Source organism: Scyliorhinus torazame, chromosome 2, assembly GCF_047496885.1.
Source record: "Scyliorhinus torazame isolate Kashiwa2021f chromosome 2, sScyTor2.1, whole genome shotgun sequence".
NCBI classification, from domain to species: Eukaryota; Metazoa; Chordata; class Chondrichthyes; order Carcharhiniformes; family Scyliorhinidae; genus Scyliorhinus; species Scyliorhinus torazame.
The window spans coordinates 36,107,260-36,128,439 of record NC_092708.1 but is presented as its reverse complement, the minus strand read 5'-3'; the positions used below and the strand labels follow the sequence as shown (position 1 = coordinate 36,128,439).

Genomic DNA, 21,180 nt, shown 5'->3' with positions numbered 1-21,180 from the left:
TCCTCTCCAGGTCCACTCTATCCAGGCCTCGCACTATCCTGTAAGTTTCTATAAGACCTCCCCTCATCCTTCTAAACTCCAAGGAGTACAGATCCAGAGTCCTCAACCGTTCCTCATATGACAAGTTTTTCATTCCAGGACAAACCATTGGTGGGGGGTTTCCAGTAACAAACCATAGGTGGGCGGTTTCAGCCACATATGAGCTGAGACTGGGACAGTCTATCGATGTTGTGGAGGTGAAAAGGGGTGGTTTTGAGATGATGCGGATCTCTATTTAGAGGCTCAGCACTCTGTAAAGTATGATATCTAGATTGTGAACAATCTGATTCAGCCGCAGACAATTGCTGGGGAGAAGGATGGAGTTGGTGGCTAAAAAATTGAGTTTACAAACCTCCTCAAAGGTGTCTTCTCTATTGCCCAGCTCAGTGAGATTGCCTTCACTGAAATCCACCCTCATCAATCCGATCGTAGCCAGAGACTCTCAGGCAATTGCTTTTCTTCTGGGCCCCCCCACACTGTTACTTCTGGAGTCCAATGGAATTAAGCCAGGAATGTCCCTTAACTACAATGCAGTACCTGACGGAGCTTGGCATCTTTTGGAATATAACAACACTCACAAGTGAAAAAAACCATCATATATAATGCAATGAAAACTCCTTGACATGTGTGTAATGGTGTTTCTTGAATGATTACACACAACTTTGTCAGCAATTGACAAGCAGATTTTATTAGCAAGAGCCATTTCGCTGATAATTAGGCATGCATGCTTTAATTCTGAATCAAACCTCGCAGTCCGCAGAATAGTTCATTGTTCTGGACGAACAAAACACCATCATTGCACGTGCCAACATCTCTCACAGAACAGACCGTGATGTAGAAGACTTATTCACATTTTTAATTTCAACAAAGGGTCATGGTGAACCATCAGCTTATCTTTTCCATTCAGATGCTGGGCTGCTTGCTGTGAATTTGCAGCATTGTCTATTAAACATGTTTCACGGTTCTTTTATTTCAAACCTTGGGGACCGCATGACTTGACGTAAAGAAAAATGGAATCAAATCACGCTGTTCCAAAGGATTGAAATAGACTAGGGGCTTTTCACAGTAACTTCATTTGAAGCCTTCTTGTGACAATAAGTGATTTTCATTTTTTCATTTCATTTCATGCAGAGCTAAGAGATCCCACAATCAGTGGATCAGATCTAAGCTCTGCTGGCCTGTCCCATCCAGCCATCAATGGCGGAGGACAATTATACAATGGGAGGAGGAGGCTTCTCAAAATCCCCAGCCCCGATGATGGAGAAGACAAGCACGTGAATGAAATGAAATGAAAATCGCTAATTGTCACAAGTCGGCTTCAAATGAAGTTACTGTGAAAAGCCCCTAGGCGCCACATTCCGCTGCCTGTTCGGAGAGGCTGGTACGGGAATCGAACCGTGCTGCTGGCCTGCCTTGGTCTGCTTTAAAAGCCAGCAATTTAGCCCAGTGTGCTAAACCAGCCCCTTATAAAATTACTGTGAGAAACCCCTCGTCGCCACATTCCGGCGCCTGTTCGGGGAGGCCGGTACGGGAATTGAACCCGCACTGCTGGTCTTGTTCTGCATTACAAGCCAGCTGTTTAACCCACTGTGCTGAACCAGATATAACGTCAGTGCAAAATGTAAGGATGAAGCATTTGCAACCATTTTCAGCCAAAAGTGCCAAGTGAATGATCCATCTCGACCTCCCCCTGAGGTCCCCAGCATCACGGATGCCAGCCTTCAGACAATTTGATTCACTCCATGTGATATCAAGAAACTGCAGAAGGCACTGGACAGTGTAAAAGCTATGGACCCTGTTCAGACAGCAGTATTGACGATGTGCTGCAGAACTAGCCGTGCCCCTACCCAAGCTGCTCCAGTACAACGTCAACACTGACATCTACCCGGCAATGTATAATATGCTCGGTTATGTCCTGTATACAAAAAGCAGGATAAATCCAACCCGACCAATTACTGCCTAATCTCGATCAACAATAAAGTTATAAAAGATACCATCAACAGTGTTATCAAGTGGCACTTTCTCAGTAATAACCTGCTCAATGACATTCATCTTGGGTTCCACCGGGGCCACTCAGCTCCTGACCTCATTGCAGCCTTGGTCCAAACATGAATAAAAGAGTTAATTCCAGGGGTCAGGTGAGAGTGACTGCCCTTGAAATCAGACGGCATTTGACCAAATATGGCATCAAGGAGCCCGAGCAAAACTGAAGTCAATGAGAATCAGGGGGAAAGTTCTTTATTGGTTAAGGCCAAACCGAGCACAAAATCATTCCAATCCCAGGGCATTGCTGCCGGAATTCCTAAGGGTAGTGTCCTGGACCCAAACATCTTCAGCTGCATCATCAAATATCTTACCTCCATCATCTGGTCAGAAGTGAGGATATTCGCTGACAATTGCACAATGTTTAGTACCATGCACAATTCCTCAGATACAGAAGCAGCCTGTGTCCATATGCAGGTAGAACTGGAGGATATTCAGGCTTGGGCTGACATGTGGTAAGTAACATTCGCGCCACACGCATGCCAGGCACTGATAATCTGCAATAAGGTAGAATCTAACTATCTCCCATTGGGGGTTAGGGACTGGTTTAGCACAGTGGGCTATACAGATGACTTGTAATGCAGAACAATGCCAGCAGGGTTCAATTCCCATACCGGCCTCCCTGAACAGGGGCCGGAATGTGGCGACTAGGGGCTTTTCACAGTAACTTCATTGAAGCCTACTTGTGACAATAAGCTATTATTATTATTATAATTTGTCGTTCAATGGCATTACCATCGCTGGATCCCCCATTGTGACTTGGAGGGGAACCTGCAGGTGGTGCTTTTCCAATGCATCTGCTGCACCTGTCCTTCTCGGTGGTAGTGGTGGGGCGAGTTTGGAGGACATGAGTTAGATTCATTTTATTTTTGACTTAACTGCTCTCCATCTCTATTTCGAAGCATCTTAACTTTCCGAGACACCACAAGTGTCTTTTCAAGGCTTTGTCATCAGGGTGAGATGGGTTAGAAGGGTCTCAAATTCAATTCTCTGTTTGAGTTTCAATTTCTCTGCGGAAAGTCTTCGCAGGAGCAGCAGTTGGATTCTACAAATGTTCTCAGCACCATTGTTCTAGGCTAGGAGGCGGCCCATTGTCCATGGTTCCAAACCCAGAACAGTATTCAGTGACCTCTGCTGGCAAGTTTAGTTTGATTTTATTGGGGTAGCTGTTGGTGTAGTGGCAATTTCACTGTCTAATAATCTAGAAATTAGGCTAATGCTCTGGGTGATGGGTTCACAGCACCCTATGGCAGCTGGTGGAATTTAAACAAAGTGAGTAAATCTATAGTGGTAAGTTAGTGACAACGATCATCGGGTGAGATTCACAACCCAGCAGGAAGCTGTGCCGAGTACCCATGGTTGCAACTGGCGGGAGCTTTATCTTAATATAGTGTTCCAAATGTTCTTAACAAGTGGTCATTGTGGTCATATGCATTAGGGGTCATGTGGGACTGTGAAGCCGTGATGTCATTGGCTGACAGATCTCGGGTCCTGGTTGGCTGTTGACCTCTAGCTCCGCCCTGAAGGCGGAGTATAAGAACCAGGAGTTCTCCCCCGCAGGCCAGTCTGTTACTGAACTGCGGGGGAACAAGTCACGCTTAATAAAGCCTCATCGACTTCATCTCTATTCATCTCTCGTGAGTCTTTGTGTGCTACAATTTATTAAGCGTGCTTAAAGGACTATGGAGCTCAGGATCATCCCGGAATGCCTGAGGATCAGCCCCAACGCAGTGAACTCAGCAGCAGTTTTCAAACACTGGCAGACTTGTTTCGAGGCCTACCTCAGAACGACCCCCGGCCGGGTCACAGAAGACCAGAAACTACAGGTCCTGCACTCGAGGGTAAGCCCGGAAATTTTCCCTCTCATCGAAGACGCAGAGGATTTCTAGACGGCGTTTGCAGCACTAAAGAGCATCTATATTCGCCCAGTGAACCAGATCTACGCACGCTACCAACTCGCTATGAGACGGCAAAGTCCCGGAGAATCGCTGGACGAATTCTACGCCGCGCTGCTAATTTTGGGACGGGCCTGCAGCTGCCACCCGGTAAACGCGATTGAACACATGGACATGTTGATGCGCGATGCTTTTGTCGCAGGTATGAACTCTCCCCAAATCCGCCAAAGACTTTTGGAAAAAGAGTCGCTGGGACTCTCAGAGGCACGGGCCCTTGCAGCCTCCCTGGATGTAGCCGCGCGAAACGCCCGTGCGTACGGCCCCGACCGCGCGGCAGCCCCTTGGGCTCCGTGGACCCCCGTCGCGACAAACCCCCCACCCCACAGGCTTGCGCGGTTCAGACTCCAAGCCGTCCCGGGGGAGCCCGCTGCTATTTCTGCGGCCAGGCGAAACACCACTGGCAGCGCTGCCCGGCCCGCGCTTCGATTTGCAAGAGCTGCGGGAAAAAGGGCCATTTCGCGGCAGTGTGCCGGCCGGGAGGTCGCCGCTGTCCCAGGAGAAGAAGCAGTCCTGCGCGTTTCTAACGCTCCCCAACCCCCCCAGTGCCCTATGTACGACCCGCAAGCTCAGCAATTTTGGGTCCCGGCCACCGCTGTCCCCGGAGAACAAGGAGTCCTGCGCGTTTCAAACGCTCCCCAACCCCCCCAGCGCCCCATGTGCGACCCCCAGGCGCCGCCATTTTGGGTCCCGGCCACCACGAGGGGAGGAGGGGCGCCGCCATATTGGGACCCCCCAGCCCTGTGCGACGCATGGGGGTGGCCATTTTGTCCACCCCGCCGCCATCTTGTGACCCCCCAGCCATGTGCGATGCATGGGGGCGGCCATTTTGTTCACCCCCGCCGCCATCTTGGACGGCAACAACGGACCCCAGTGTCGACGGCTCCACGGGGTTCGAGGAAGACGCTCAAGCACTACGATCACGTCTGGCCTCAATGACGCTGGACCAAGCATGGCCCCGGACGCTCCAGACGACGACAACAACGGTGCTGATAAACGGCCACGAGACACCATGCCTGCTCGACTCCGGGAGCACAGAAAGCTTCATCCACCCCGACACGGTAAGACGCTGTTTTTTGACCATCCGTCCCAGTGCGCAAAAGATTTCCCTAGCTGCAGGATCCCACTCCGTACAGATTAAAGGCTTCTGCATAGTAACCCTAACGGTGCAAGGGAGGGAGTTTAAAAACTACAGGCTCTACGTCCTTCCCCAACTCTGCGCGCCCACATTACTGGGATTAGACTTCCAGTGCAATCTGCAGAGCCTAACCTTCCAATTCGGCGGCCCAATACCCCCACTCACTATCTGCGGCCTCGCAACCCTCAAGGTTGAGTCCCCATCCTTGTTTGCAAACCTCACCCCGGATTGCAAACCCGTCGCCACTAGGAGCAGACGGTACAGCGCCCAGGACCGGACATTCATTCGGTCCGAAGTCCAGCGGCTACTGAAGGAAGGCATAATCCAGGCCAGCAATAGTCCCTGGAGAGCACAGGTGGTAGTAGTAAAGACAGGGGAGAAGCATAGGATGGTCATAGACTATAGCCAGACCATCAACAGGTACACACAACTAGATGCGTACCCTCTCCCCCGCATATCCGACATGGTCAATCGGATTGCCCAATATAAGGTCTTCTCCACCGTGCACCTCAAGTCCGCCTACCATCAGCTCCCCATCTGCCCAAGTGACCGCAAGTGTAGAGGGTGCCATCTCCGCTACTCCACTACTGGGCCGATATCTGGGATTTGAATATCTGTGTGTGTCTCTCTCCAGCTGGCACTGAAACTTCAGAGGCCAGGGGATGTCGCACTGGGACACTTCCACTGAAGAGAGCACTGATTCAAGCCTGCCGTTTATTCCTAACCGACAGCCTGAGACTTATATCACACAGATCTCCAGACCCCTACCAATACCCAGGTGATTCTCTCTCTTGCCGGTGGTGCAACAGCCACCCGGTTCCTACTCCACTAGAGTAGCTTTCCCAAGAGAGAGAATAGGACACTGCTGTTTATTCCCTAACCAGCAGTCTGTCCTGAGTGAATCGCTCAAGATGACCCTTGATTCCTGAACCCGGAATTAAGGTGAGGAGTATTTTAACAATGACTTGGTCAGAGGTCGCTGGTGAAAGATTGAAGAATTTAAACGACTCCAATTGTCATCAAATCAAGGTTTATTGTAAAACCCAGGTCAAAATCATCAACAGAAGAAACACAATACAATCTTATGCTCTAATATACACTATGTCTATTCAAAAGTAATATAGCGGACACAACGAAAATTCTTATGCTTACACAGCTTTTAGCAATATCACAAGGCACAAAAACAAGTTCCCTTCCCCAAAGCCTCAACCACTATTAAAGTCAAGGGAGTTTCGTAAGCTGCTGCGGAGTACTTACGGTCACAGGCTGCAGAGGTCAAGTCAGGGGTGCAGAGGTCGAGCCACGAACGAAGAGCCCCCCACTCGAAAATACAGCCCCTTTTATATAGTTATACCTGGCTTTGTTCTGTGATCGGCCAGCCCCTTTTGCACTGAAAAGGTAAGTTTTAAAGTTCCCGCTGGTCCCGCCCCCTTTGAGCCGGTCAGAGCTGTATGTTTCCGGGGTATTCCTTGCAGGTCCGCTTCTTCCAGCTAGGCAGACCTGCGCGATTTGAATTTGGCGCTGGCTCCGCCCCCTTCTTTCAGTGAGTTTCTGCCGGCAGCTTCTGTCAAGCTTGGAGTACCTCCCCCAGGTCCGCCTCCAACTTGGTTTTCCTGCCGGTAGCTTCTGTCAAGCTTGGAGTACCTCCCCTAGGTCCGCCTCCAACTTGGTTTTTTTCAGACCTGCGCGATTTGAATTTGGCGCTGGCTCCGCCCCCCTTCTCCCAGTGAGTTTCTGCCGGCAGCTTCTGTCAAGATTGGAGTACCTCCCCCAGGTCCGCCTCCAACTTGGTTTTTCTGCCGGTAGCTCCTGCTGATTTTCTAGGGGCTTTTCCAGCGCAATATGCTGGACTCAGACAGTCTGATTTCTAGTTTAACGAGGTTAGGCTCTTCTGTGGAGAATTTCAGTGTCTTCCAGCTGCTCCGGAGATGGCTGCTATTCTCACCTCGCTATGTTGATGGGGTGTTAATTGGATTCTGTTCTGGTGGAGGCCAGGTCATTTACATTTGCATGGGGCTATGACCATCCCATTGTCCTGCTTGCATGCAAGCCTCCTGTGTATTCCCGTGCCCCTTTGTCTGTGTTTTGATGTTATCTTGTTGTCTGGCTCCTTCTTCCTTGTAGCTCCTAGGGGGGTGTTTGCAAATATTTATGTGTTTATGTCCCTACTCAGCTCAGCGGGCCAAGCCTGCTGGGAAAACTGGTTCTGTTCCCTTGGCTGGAAAGTCAGTTTACAGTCTCTGAGTTTCTCCAAAAGGGCCGAATTGCCCGAAAACCTTACAGATGCCCCTTCGATACGTCCCTACCTGCTTGGACCGTATCGACACAGGTGAAGGGCAATTGTTTGCCTTTGTGTGGACCGTAGGTCCCCCCCTCAGCAACATGCGAAATTACAATTCCCAAGACAGTTCCCTTAGTCTAGGCTACCCCTGGTTTCAATGAAAGGGAGAGACAAGACCATATCTAATTTAAACACACAGTAACATATACACATTTCACCGGAACCCCAAACGTAAGGGTCCCTGTACATATATCACAATCAAGTACACATTTCACCGGAACCCCAAACGTAAGGGTCCCTGTAACCCGCGAATCCATACAACTATTTACAATTGCATCTGTTTATTTCACCAAGGATCCTCCTTTCTTGGCTGCACTTCGCTTCTTCCCGATGAGGGCTCTTCATTTACTCTCCATCGTCGATACCTGCAGCTGAGAGGTTTAGTCCAACTGAGGCGACAGCACAATGTACCCCCTGTACAACATTTCCTTTGTGGGACAAACACTAAACCATTCTCAGGCCCCCCCCTGGTGGTGATCGGACAGTTGTGAGGGTCGATCGGTTGGGCTGTGGGCAGGGGTCGCTTTACCTGAACCAGCAGTTCGGTAGCTTCTACAGTCATCCCTTCCCTGGGCGTTACACATCCCTCCCCACTGTGGTCAATTTATCCTGTTCCCTGGGTTCTGCCACCACCTTACAAAAGTGATTAATGCCCCTTGTGGGCACGCCTTGGTAGATCCCCATGAACACAAATAAATGCCCTGGTCAGAAGCCCACCCCTTATCCCCGCAAACGGTGATCCTACCCGGTGACCCCGTGATGGTCCGGTAGGTGTTGTCCAGTCCGTTCCCAGTCCGAGGACCGATCCCTCATGTCCAGCCTCAGCTTCCTGGGCCACCACCATCTCCCCAAAGGAACGTCCCCCTCACAGGTTAAACACACCCGCCTGCCCCCAGTCACCCTAACCCGGTCAGTCGAAGGACTCTTCTGTCTCGCCTCTGCGGAGTTCTCCCGGTCCCACCATCGCCAAGATCCTCAAACTCCACATCGTCGGGTGCCCCATCTGTAAAAAACAAAACACATTCTTGCCTCTACAGCCCTACCTACCTTAAAGTGCATGGGTGCTATCCAGTGGCAGCAGCAGCTCCCGCTTTGAAGTTGCCGCAGCCTGTCTGTGGTTCTGTGTCCACAGCCCGGCTCCCCAGGGTCCTAGTGCCTGGTGCTTCATCATTTTACCCTTGCACCAGGCGCTTCTGTGTCCCCACGATCCCAAATACCTCACACACAACTACACACTAATTTAGAACTAGCAGGGGGAAAGGAAAGGGAATATGTTATATACAATGCCACCCGTCTCCGGGTGGCCAAATTAAAACTGTGCCCCGTTACACTGGGGCAGTCCACCTGTTTGGTCCAACGGCTCGGGCCAGACCGTCCCCTCCCGGGGGTTCGGGCTGCCCCTTGCCTCTCCTTTCCCAACAGGGTTCGGTGATCCCTCATCGCTCCCTTCTACTCGGGCCCCCTTACTGCGGGACCGGGTTCTAGGGAGGTGTGATGGGGACCATCTTACCGGGGGCTTGGAGACCCGATTGCTCCTTCGTCCCCTGACTGGTTCCCAAACCCAAGGTGATACCTCCACTTCCTCCGCCTCCTTAGCCTCTATACTAAGGCAGGCCACCTGACCCACAGGTAAGGGCTTGGGAATCGTTCCTGTCCCTGGGCTGGGTGCTTGCAGCACTGTCGGTCTCTTTGGGACTGCCCCTTCGGGACAGCACCTTGTCACCGGTTGTGTGACCGTGGAGTCAGGGACCTCCCCCACCGTCGTTAATTCTACGGGGGGTTTCTCCACTACCACCCCCTGTCTTCCCCCCACCTTGCTCTTTTTTGTCCTTATGGGGTGGAACAATTTAAATTGACTGATGTGGCGTTCGCGTGGGTCCCACCTTAAGGGATTTAAACTGCAAATAGCCCCTGAGGCAGCCTCCAGAATGGGACCCTGCACCTGGACCGGACCAGGGTCTGGGGCTAGAACTACCCCTGCGCTCCCTTTTTCCTGAGGCTGCTCCCTGGGTAGTCATACGGGTTCTTGTGGTGTGGGTGCGGGCAGGCCCTGGCCCGTTGCCATTGCCACCTGTCCCGACCCAGCTGCTAGGCTCTGCAAAAAGGCTAAAAGTTTCTTTACCTCGAAGGTTTCCGGGGCAGCTGCTCCTGCCGCCGGGGTCTGACTCTCTACTGCGGGAGCCCTCTCCTCCTTGCTAGGGTTTTTACATTCCCTCTTGAAATGCCCGGCCTTCCCACACCCGTAGCATAAGTATTCCTCATGCTTCCACTCTCTCTTAGGGGCTGCTGGCGCGATTTCATGCACCCTACCCTTAAGGGGCTTGTCCTCACCCCTCTCCCCATTACGATATGCAAGGGTGAGTTTCCTAAGGACCTCTGCCTCATTAAGGTCCGGACTCTGCGGGTCGAACCAGTGTTCGGCCTTTGCCCTAACGTGAGGGAGACAGTTAGCTACGAGGGTCTTCAGCCAGTGGGCTGTTCTCTCATCTAAATTCTGCCTATCCGCGGGAGCCCCACACGCCTCCACATAGACAGTCCACAGTCTGTCTGCGAACATGGTGGGAGATTCCCCTGGTTGCTGTTTGGTTTCCCCCACCCTCATGAAAGGGCTCCCCAGATTCAAACCCATTGCCTCCAGAACAGCAGTCTGTGCTGCCGCCCAGGTGTCAGGTCTTCCCCCATTCCCAGAGGTCACTGTCCTGCATAGCTGGGCATCTAGGGTTATCAGGAGCATCTTTATTTGCTCCCCTTCGTCGCAGTCATTGATGTTGGCAGCCTGTTCCACCTCCATAAAATGCAGCGACGGATCCCCCTTTGGAGTTAGTCTGGGAACGTGGGCCACCATCCCCCTGAGCGCGGATGCCCCATGAGGAACGATAATGTCGCCCTCAACCGGTCCCCTGTTTGCCATCCCCGCCGGGGGACCATACCTTCTTTGCCTGACAGGGCACATCTGCCCTACCTGGGGTTCCTGCTCCTCCTCCCCACTGTCCAGCTCTCCTGCCTCGTTGGGTAGCCCCCCTGTCCCCGGGCTAACTACCCATATAGGAGACGCCGCTATCTGGGGATACACCACTGACCCCCCTTGGACCTGCCCCTGACCGGGCGGTCCAAACCCTACCTGCTGACCCGGCCCCATCACCGGCATCCCAGGCAGCGGTCTGTCCCCATCCCATGGGGACCCACATACGAAACCAGGCGGACACGCCGCCAGCTGGGGGTACCCTGCCGACCCCCCTTGGACTTGCCCCTGAACGTGCAGTCCGATCCCCCCCTGCCGGCCCGGACACAATCCCGGTGCCTCAGGAGGCGGTCTATTCCCCTTGGCCTTTGGGGAATCATCCGCTGCGAGGAGCACCTTGCCCCTAGGGGACCCCCCTGGACCTACCAGGTGTATCTGTCCCCTGACCTTGGACAAGGCCTCCTCCAACTCCGTTATTCGTGCCTGGCACGGCCCATGGGCACAGTCCCCTACTTCCTCGCGAGCCACTCGGTATGCTGCCTGGATGTCCCGGAACTTCCCCTCCAGCTTCCTACACTGCTCTGTACTCCGAGCATAGAGTTCCTGGAGCCTCCGTTCCTTTTCTTTACCCTCCACTATCTGGCAGTGGAGATAGTCCTTCTCACACCGGTTAGACTCGCTTTCCTGTCTCATTTCTGCCATTTCTTCCCGCAGTCGTTCCGCTACACTAGCGCTGTCCCCTGCGCTGGCCCTCACTTCTCTCAACTCCTGCTCTAACTCTTCGACCCTATCCTCTGTCTTGACTACCTGCTCGGACAGGCAAACCAGCCAAACTGCCTTCTCCAAGTGCCTTTTGTGCGCCTTGCTTTCTGTCCATGCAGCCGCTGCCATTACCGGTTGCTCCGCATTGATCAATTCTGAAACCCAAGGTTTGGTGAGGTTGACCTTTTGCCACAAATACGAGGATATTCTCTCCTCCATTTTGCTTCGTTCCCTCACCCCCTCTGCCAAGTCACATACTCCAAACCACCGGGCTCCTGCCGCGGTCGCCATTGTAGAGGGTGCCATCTCCGCTACTCCACTACTGGGCCGATATCTGGGGTTTGAATATCTGTGTGTGTCTCTCTCCAGCTGGCACTGAAACTTCAGAGGCCAGGGGATGTCGCACTGGGACACTTCCACTGAAGAGAGCACTGATTCAAGCCTGCCGTTTATTCCTAACCGACAGCCTGAGACTTATATCACACAGATCTCCAGACCCCTACCAATACCCAGGTGATTCTCTCTCTTGCCGGTGGTGCAACAGCCACCCGGTTCCTACTCCACTAGAGTAGCTTTCCCAAGAGAGAGAATAGGACACTGCTGTTTATTCCCTAACCAGCAGTCTGTCCTGAGTGAATCGCTCAAGATGACCCTCGATTCCTGAACCCGGAATTAAGGTGAGGAGTATTTTAACAATGACTTGGTCAGAGGTCGCTGGTGAAAGATTGAAGAATTTAAACGACTCCAATTGTCATCAAATCAAGGTTTATTGTAAAACCCAGGTCAAAATCATCAACAGAAGAAACACAATACAATCTTATACTCTAATATACACTATGTCTATTCAAAGGTAATATAGCGGACACAACGAAAATTCTTATGCTTACACAGGTTTTAGCAATATCACAGGCACAAAACAAGTTCCCTTCCCCAAAGCCTCAACCACTATTAAAATCAAGGGAGTTTCGTAAGCTGCTGCGGAGTACTTACGGTCACAGGCTGCAGAGGTCAAGTCAGGGGTGCAGAGGTCGAGCCACGAACGAACAGCCCCCTACTCGAAAACACAGCCCCTTTTATATAGTTATACCTGGCTTTGTTCTGTGATCGGCCAGCCCCTTTTGCATTGAAAAGGTAGGTTTTTAAAGTTCCCGCTGGTCCCGCCCCCTTTGAGCCGGTCAGAGCTTTATGTTTCCGGGTATTCCTTGCAGGTCCGCTTCTTCCAGCTAGGCAGACCTGCGCGATTTGAATTTGGCGCTGGCTCCGCCCCCTTCTTTCAGTGAGTTTCTGCCGGCAGCTTCTGTCAAGCTTGGAGTACCTCCCCCAGGTCCGCCTCCAACTTGGTTTTTCTGCCGGTAGCTTCTGTCAAGCTTGGAGTACCTCCCCCAGGTCCGCCTCCAACTTGGTTTTTTTCAGACCTGCGCGATTTGAATTTGGCGCTGGCTCCGCCCCCCTCCTCCCAGTGAGTTTCTGCCGGCAGCTTCTGTCAAGATTGGAGTACCTCCCCCAGGTCCGCCTCCAACTTGGTTTTTCTGCCGGTAGCTCCTGCTGATTTTCTAGGGGCTTTTCCAGCGCAGTATGCTGGACTCAGACAGTCTGATTTCTAGTTTAACGAGGTTAGGCTCTTCTGTGGAGAATTTCAGTGTCTTCCAGCTGCTCCGGAGATGGCTGCTATTCTCACCTCGCTATGTTGATGGGGTGTTAATTGGATTCTGCTCTGGTGGAGGCCAGGTCATTTACATTTGCATGGGGCTATGACCATCCCATTGTCCTGCTTGCATGCAAGCCTCCTGTGTATTCCCGTGCCCCTTTGTCTGTGTCTTGATGTTATCTTGTTGTCTGGCTCCTTCTTCCTTGTAGCTCCTAGGGGGGGTGTTTGTGAATATTCTCTCTCTATGTCCCTACTCAGCTCAGCGGGCCAAGCCTGCTGGGAAAACTGGTTCTGTTCCCTTGGCTGGAAAGTAGGTTTACAGTCTCTGAGTTTCTCCAAAAGGGCCGAATTGCCCGAAAACCTTACACAAGTACACAGCCTTCGAGGCAGACGGGCGATTATACCACTTCCTAAGGGTCCCGTTTGGCGTCACAAACGGGGTCTCGGTCTTCCAACGAGAGATGGACCGAATGGTTGATCAACACGGGTTGCAGGCCACGTTCCCGTACCTCGACAACGTAACCATCTGCGGCCACGATCAGCAGGACCACGACGCCAACCTCCAAAATTCCTCCAGACCGCTAAAGCCTTGAACCTCACATACAACGAGGACAAGTGCGTTTTTAGCACAAACCGGCTAGCCATCTTGGGATATGTAGTGCGCAATGGGATAATAGGCCCCGACCCCGAACGCATGCGCCCCCTCATGGAATTTCCCGCCCTCACTGCTCAAAAGCCCTAAAACGCTGCCTGGGGTTCTTTTCATATTGCGCCCAGTGGGTACCCCAGTACGCAGACAAGGCCCGCCCCCTAATACAGACCACGACCTTCCCTCTGCCGACAGAGGCTTGCCAGGCCTTCAGCCGCATCAAAGCGGATATCGCAAAGGCCACGATGCGCGCCATCGACGAGTCCCTCCCCTTCCAGGTCGAGAGCGATGCCTCCGATGTAGCTCTAGCGGCCACCCTTAACCAAGCGGGCAGGCCCGTGGCCTTTTTCTTCCGAACCCTCCACGCTTCAGAAATCCGCCACTCCTCAGTGGAAAAGGAAGCCCAAGCCATAGTGGAAGCTGTGCGACATTGGAGGCATTACCTGGCCGGCAGGAGATTCACTCTCCTCACGGACCAACGGTCGGTAGCCTTCATGTTCGATAATGCACAGCGGGGCAAAATTAAAAACGACAAGATCTTAAGGTGGAGGATCGAGCTCTCCACCTTCAACTATGAGATCTTGTACCGTCCCGGAAAGCTGAACGAGCCGTCCGATGCACATGTGCTAACGCACAAATTAACCGCCTCCAAACCCTCCACAAGGACCTCTGCCACCCGGGGGTCACTCGGTTCTACCACTTTATAAAGTCCCGCAACCTCTCCTACTCTGTGGAGGAGGTCCGTACAGTCACAAGGAACTGCCACATCTGCGCAGAGTGCAAACTGCACTTTTTCAGGCCGGATGGTGTGCACCTGATCAAGGCTTCCCGTCCCTTTGAACGCCTTAGTCTGGATTTCAAAGGGCCCCTCCCCTCCACCGACCGCAACACATACTTCCTGAATGTGGTGGACGAGTACTCCCGTTTCCCATTCGCCATCCCCTGCCCTGACATGACCGCGGCCACAGTCATTAAAGCCCTGAACACCATATTCACACTGTTCGGTTGCCCCGCATACGTCCACAGCGACAGGGGGTCCTCCTTCATGAGTGACGAGCTGCGCCAGTTCCTGCTCAGCAACGGTATAGCCTCGAGCAGGACGACCAGCTACAACCCCCGGGGGAACGGGCAAGTAGAGAGGGAGAACGGCACGGTCTGGAAGACCGTCCTACTGGCCCTACGGTCCAGGGACCTCCCAGTTTCACGGTGGCAGGAGATCCTCCCGGACGCTCTCCACTCCATCCGGTCGCTACTGTGTACTAGCACTAACCAAATGCCTCATGAGCGCCTCCTTGTCTTCCCCAGGAATTCCTCCTCTGGAACGTCGCTGCCGACCTGGCTGGCGGTCCCAGGACCCATCTTGCTCCGAAAACATGTGCGGGCGCACAAGTCGGACCCGTTGGTCGAGAGGGTTCACCTCCTCCACGCGAACCCGCAGTACGCTTACGTGGAGTACCCCGACGGCCGACAGGACACGGTCTCCCTGCGAGATCTGGCGCCCGCCGGCACCACGCACCCCCCCCCGACACCAATCACCCCCTCCCTGCCACCGGCGCACCCCGCGAGCGCCCCCTTCCCGGGAGGATCGGTCCTCCTCCCAGGTCCGACCAGAAGTGAAGCTGAAGCAGAAACCGTAAGGCTCCCGGAGACGACAACACTGGAACAAGCACCACCACCGGGGCCGAGGCGATCGACAAGGACGACCAGACCGCCCGACCGACTCGTGGCATCGATGTAACACTACAATGTTGTGGACTTTAACGAGAACTTTTTCTTTTCCCCCTTTTACTGTAAATAGTTCAAAACAAAAAACAACCTCTGTACATACTGTGATGACATGCAAAAGTTTTCCTCCCAGGACCAGCCTTGTAACCCCTTACCACCATGCGAAGCACCACCCCGCCGGGTTCATTTTTAACAAGGGGTGAATGTGGTAGTATGCATTAGGGGTCATGTGGGACTGTGAAGCCGTGATGTCATTGGCTGACAGATCCCGGGTCCTGGTTGGCTGTTGACCTCTAGCTCCGCCCTGAAGGCGGAGTATAAGAACCAGGAGTTCTCCCCCGCAGGCCAGTCTGTTACTGAACTGCGGGGAACAAGTCACGCTTAATAAAGCCTCATCGACTTCATCTCTATTCGTCTCTCGTGAGTCTTTGTGCGCTACAGTCATTAAAGTGATCACTGCAGACAACTTCGAATATGGCCAATCCTTTTTATTTTGCTTTCATTTCTATCGGGGCTATGATGAGCACTGCAAAAATATTCTGGTCTGTTGCTAGTTCCTGTTCCATGATTGTGATCTCTCCCCTCATCTCACCAGCACCCCTCCAAGTATATATTTTTAACCTCCTCGGGAAAAGAAGTAAATAAATAATCACTTATTGTCACAAGTAGGCTTCAATGAAGTTACTGTGAAAAGCCCCTAGTTGCCACATTCCGGCGCCTGTTCGGGAAGGCCGGTATGGGAATTGAACCCACACTGCTGGTCTTGTTCTGCATTGCAAGCCAGCTGTTTAGCCCACTGTGCTAAACCAACCCTGTTTGGCCAATTTCCTCCCCTCTCTGACTCTCAAGCTGTTTAGCACTCGCACACAGTTGCACGCTAGTGAAGCCCCTGCACCAGGATGATTTGACCCCTTTGTTGCTCCAGTCGATGCGTCCCCTGCCCCATTCCCACAACAACTCAAAATTCACCCTTCCTCCTGCTTGATTTGGAGGCAGCCTCAGAACAAGCTTACATTATCAAGCATGAATTCGATTTAGTTTCTTTTTCAATTTAGAGTACCAATTCATTTTTTTCCAATTAAGGGGCAATTTAGCCTGGCCAATCCACCTACCCTGCACGTCTTTGGGTTGTGTGGGCGAAACCCACGCAAACACGGGGAGAATGTGCAAACTCCACACGGACAGTGACCCGGGGCCGAGATCAAACCCGGGTCCCCGACGGCGTGGGACAGCTGTGCTAAACACTGCGCCACTGTGCCATCCCGAAATTCGATTTAGGTTTGCCCGATTTTACTGCACCATTTGTGGCCGTGCCCTCAGCTGGCAAGTCCCTGAGCACTCGACTTGTCTCTCCAGACCTCTCAACTCTTCTTTGCCTCTCTCTTCCTTTCACGTGTTCCTTAAAATCTACCTCCTTGACCAAGCTTTTGCTCATCTCTCCTAATATTGCCTAAAGACTGACACTTTTTTCTGATGATGCTCCTGTGACGTACTTCGGGGCATTTACAATGCTAAAATAAATAATCTTTATGGTCACAAGTAGGCTTACATTAAGACTGCAATGAAGTTACTGTGAAAAGCCCCTAGTCGCCACATTCCAGCACCTGTTCGGGTACACAGAGGGAGAATCCAGAATTCTCAGCTGGTAGGGGCATTGAACCCATGCTGCTGGCCTTGTTCTGCATCACAAACCAGCTGTCTAGCCCACTGTGCTAAACCAGCCCCCGCGGGGGAGCTGTTCAAAGTAAAGCTGTTGTTATTGACGCACATCTATTTAGTCACCTCCTTTTTTGTGCACTAGATGTTTACCAAATTACTGTGAGCACGGAGGAGAATGTTCGCAGTCCTGGAGTGCCTTTTACTGTGATTGTGCAGGGACTGGTTATACAGGAGCCACCTGCCATAATTGTGAGTATGACTATGCAAACCTCTTCTTTTAAGCAATAAATTTGTGTGGTGCAGTACTGCCAAGTCAAGAGATCTTACTGAATAACCACTTATTTTGTACTGAGTTTAAAATGATTTTATGTTTTTAATTAAACATTTGCTCCGATGGGCATGTGGCTGTGACAATGTTCAGCATTTCCACGTGTAACTTTCTACGAGGTGTGCATGAGCCGGGCCTACTTATCTCATCAGGCCTACAATTAACTCAGTCGCGAACTCTTCATGACCTGTTCAATCCTCTGAGGGAAAGCTCTGCTTAAATGTTCTCTGATCGCTGAAAGAAATCAAATGAACCTCCCAAGAATATTCGTCCATCTCCACATCTCCATTATTGAGCTTTGGCCGGTAGCTCTCTTCAGAGAAGGGTTCTCATTCCTCCCTTCCTCCTCATGGGTAAAAAATACACCGAGGATATTTACTCAGCTTTTTCAATGTCTATGGCGAAAATCACCAGTTCTGTTCTCAGCCAGATAATTAGTCACTTTCTTTGTGAGGGGGTTAATCGATGAAAAACGTATGATATCTCTAGTTTTTCTTGAGGCTGATCATTGTGCCTTCTAACCCTGTCATAGTTTAATTCACTTACTGGGTTTCACCTAGGCTATTTATGATCATTCTACTTTTTGGTGTGTGAAGGTGTACATTCCTTTCCTTAATAACAGATTATCTCCATCAGTAGCTTTGTGGAATAAGATGTAGAAGGATCCCAAGAACAATAAACCGTTTTTTCTCAATGTTCCCCTCCCATCCCCTCTTCCTCCTCTACCGTCACCCTCCCCCTCCCCCCACCAGACAGCTTTCCTCAACTCTTAATCCACTGAAAGAGTTACCCTTGCCAATCTATCTGGTCTGATGCATTCCTTACATCACCCTACAGAAAAGAAGGAGAATTCAGTCCAATCACAATGCTTCAATTCAACAAACAAAATAAATCCAGCTCCATATTAACTTTGAATCTCCACTCTTTTCTTGCCAATTTCAAACTCATTTTCAATATTAAAGAGATAGGTTAATCGAGCCATCAAAGTTTCTCAACACAAAGTGTCATTGGTCCTATGCTGCCTGAGCTGGCACTTAGCTAGAACAATCCAAAACTAATTCTGTGGTCTCCATCCTCCCCATAGCTGGGGTCTTTCTCTGTTTCATCTTTTTAATCTAAGAACAAAATGGTCTTCGCCTCAGCCACTCAACTCCATGCTCTGCAAAAATAAATTGATCCTCGATAATCTTTCAACTCACTTGTGAATCATTTCAGAATCATAGAATTTACGTGCAGAAGGAGGCCATTCGGCCCATCAAGTCTGCAACGGCCCCAAGTCTCCACCCTATCCCCATAACCCCAAGTAACCTATTGGACATTAATGGGCAATTTATCATGACCAATCCACCTAGCCTGCACATCTTTGGACTGTGGGAGGAAACTGGAGCACCCTGAGGAAACTCACGCAGGCACAGGGAGGAAGTGCAAACTCCACACAGTCACCCAAGACCGGAATTGAACCCGGGTCCCTGGAGCTATGAGGCACCAGTGCTGACCACTGTGTCACTGTGCTGCTCAAGTTATCACTTGATAACACCTCACCACTGACTTTTAAACCTGAAATAATCTTTACCCATTAACTCTATCAAGAGTCTTCATAATTAATAAAATAATTATTACATTGTCTCTTAGGGGTCTTTTCTTTCTCGTCTCCCAAATGTCATTTATTTTTTGAAATGGATTGAAATGATGGCATGAAACTTTCCAACCCCCGGGTTGCAGGCTTAAAGGTGGAATGGCTGGGAAAATAGTGATGTCTTCCCAATGCATTCCCCCCCCCCCCCACCGAGAAGGTTTCCCAGAGACAGACAATATGTGGCTCGGCTGCCCGCTAAATGGGGATGGACAGCTATTTTCAGGAATTAAAGCTCCAATTTGAAGTGATACTCCAGGCTGAATGGCATTTTCTCGGGGGGGGGGGGGGGGGGGGGGGGGCTGGTGAGGTGGGATGGAGGGCCTTCAGAGATCGAGATTCCATCACCCAGAGAGGGTACCATGGCAGAGGAGCTCTCCTACCAGCCTCAGCAATGCCCTGAAGAGGGCGCCAAACACGGGAGAGGTCACCTCAGAAATTAGCTCCTCCCCACCCCCCCCCCCCCCCCCCCCCGCATGGTTCCCAACAAGTGTGGACCTGATACCCTGATTTGGTCCTGATATTAGGGCCGCAATGTCCATGGGCAAGCCCTGTCTATTCGTTTTCTTTAGTACTGCACAGATGCTATCTGATCCATTTCTTGTTTTATTTCAGATTTCCAAGTTTCGTGGCATTTTGCTCCAGAGTTTACTCTCGATGTTTGGCAGAATGTTTGCATGATCCAGGGTTTCACAACGTTGTCAAAAGCCGAGACTGAAAGAACTCTTTTTATCTTGTTTGTCTTACTGCAGCGTTGCATGAACAGTCATGTGAAGCTTACAAACACAAAGGGAATACATCAGGTTTCTTCTCCATTGATGCAGATGGCAGTGGTCCAGTGGGACCACTCCTCGTGTACTGTAACATGACAGGTGAGTTACTTTACATCATTTCTGCTTTAAAGAGTCAATAAATCAGAACCTATAGGAAGTTACAAACCGTGAACCAGGCAAAATATTTTCTTCTACCCCCTGAGAGATTTATTCTTTGTTCTAATCTTTCTTTGCAAGGTGACGTTTTTCTGAGCGTAGATGAGAAATAAATATGAAATGGAAGACATGCCAATCAGGGCTGAAGGAGAAAGTCGGAATTGCGTTCTTGGGCAGAGATTGAGGGAAACATGATTGGCATTATAACACCACGGCTAATGCTGTATTCCCAGTAGGAAGTTATGCTAACATGGAGTGTAATTGGAGTTGGTGCTACCATATTGTAGCACCAATTCATGAACCCACTGGGAGAGTAGGGTCACTGAATCAATCTCTAATGGTCTTTCAGTTCCTGAGTGGCAAGTTGTGCATTTCCACAATTTTCTGATCTGATTCCTGTTTCCCAGCGTATTCTTTGGCTTTACATTTTGACATGATTTTTAGATCAGAGCTACTTGGGAAAAAAAAACTTACCTCTGATTTTCTGACACCGTTTAAATGCTGAATAAAAATTGCCTCATTTAGGGGCGACACGGTGGCACAGTGGTTACCACTGCTGCTCATGTTGCTGAGGACCCGGGTTCGATCCTGTCCCCGGGTCACTATCTCTGAGGAGTTTGCATTCTCCCTGTGTCTACGTGGGTCTCAACCCCACAACCCAAAGATGTGCATGGTGGGTGGAGTGGCCATGCTAAATTGGCCCTTAATTGGATTTTTCTTTTCAATATATTTCCTCATGATTTCTAGATGCCTTTAGCTTTTAAAATTTCAGTTTGGACACCGGGTGATGTGCTTTGCATTTCTGACTGTGGGAGGTTGAATCCAGCAAACTCTGATAGGGAAGGCTCCTCTGCCTCTACAGCTCTCAGCCTCTCAAAGGATATTGATCTGGGCCACTCTACCCAGTCAATAGTCAGTTTGAGCCCGCAGTACACAATGGGCCTTCATGTAGATTTGAATAAGAAGTGAAACTAATAATAATAATAATCGCTTATTGTTACAAGTAGGCTTCAACAAAGTTATTGTGAAAAGCATTAAGTGCAGAAAATAATTCATCTTCAGAAAACCTATCAAAAATTGTATCAATTGCAAATAGGTTAAATAAGGCAATCAAGAATGAGGAAATGATTCTATAATATGTTCGATTTTACTGTGATGAGTGAGGTTAACATTTTCTCTCATAGTATATTTCCCAATGTGCTTTCACGCTCAAAACTGTATGTTATGGGCCAGCGTTTAGAGAACCCTAAAGTGTATCATGGAGTTCACCTGACCCACAACTTTTACTAGATTGTGGTTATGGGGAGCACACGGGCCTACTTTGCAGGTGTGATGCAACAGACATCTACAGTATTTTAAAATTAAAACAATG

General features: G+C 50.7%; 1 protein-coding gene across 2 annotated transcripts in view; it reads left to right on the top strand.

Annotated features, from left to right (window-relative positions):
* LOC140387064 (contactin-associated protein-like 5) overlaps positions 1 to 21,180 on the top strand; it is a 1,365,877-nt gene that overhangs the window by 727,381 nt on the left and 617,316 nt on the right. For both annotated transcript variants that reach the window (XM_072470084.1, XM_072470077.1), the window contains exons 11-12: positions 17,061 to 17,167; positions 19,632 to 19,751. In XM_072470084.1, coding sequence (XP_072326185.1) covers positions 17,061 to 17,167; positions 19,632 to 19,751 — 227 coding nt within the window. The remainder of the gene's footprint in view (positions 1 to 17,060; positions 17,168 to 19,631; positions 19,752 to 21,180) is intronic.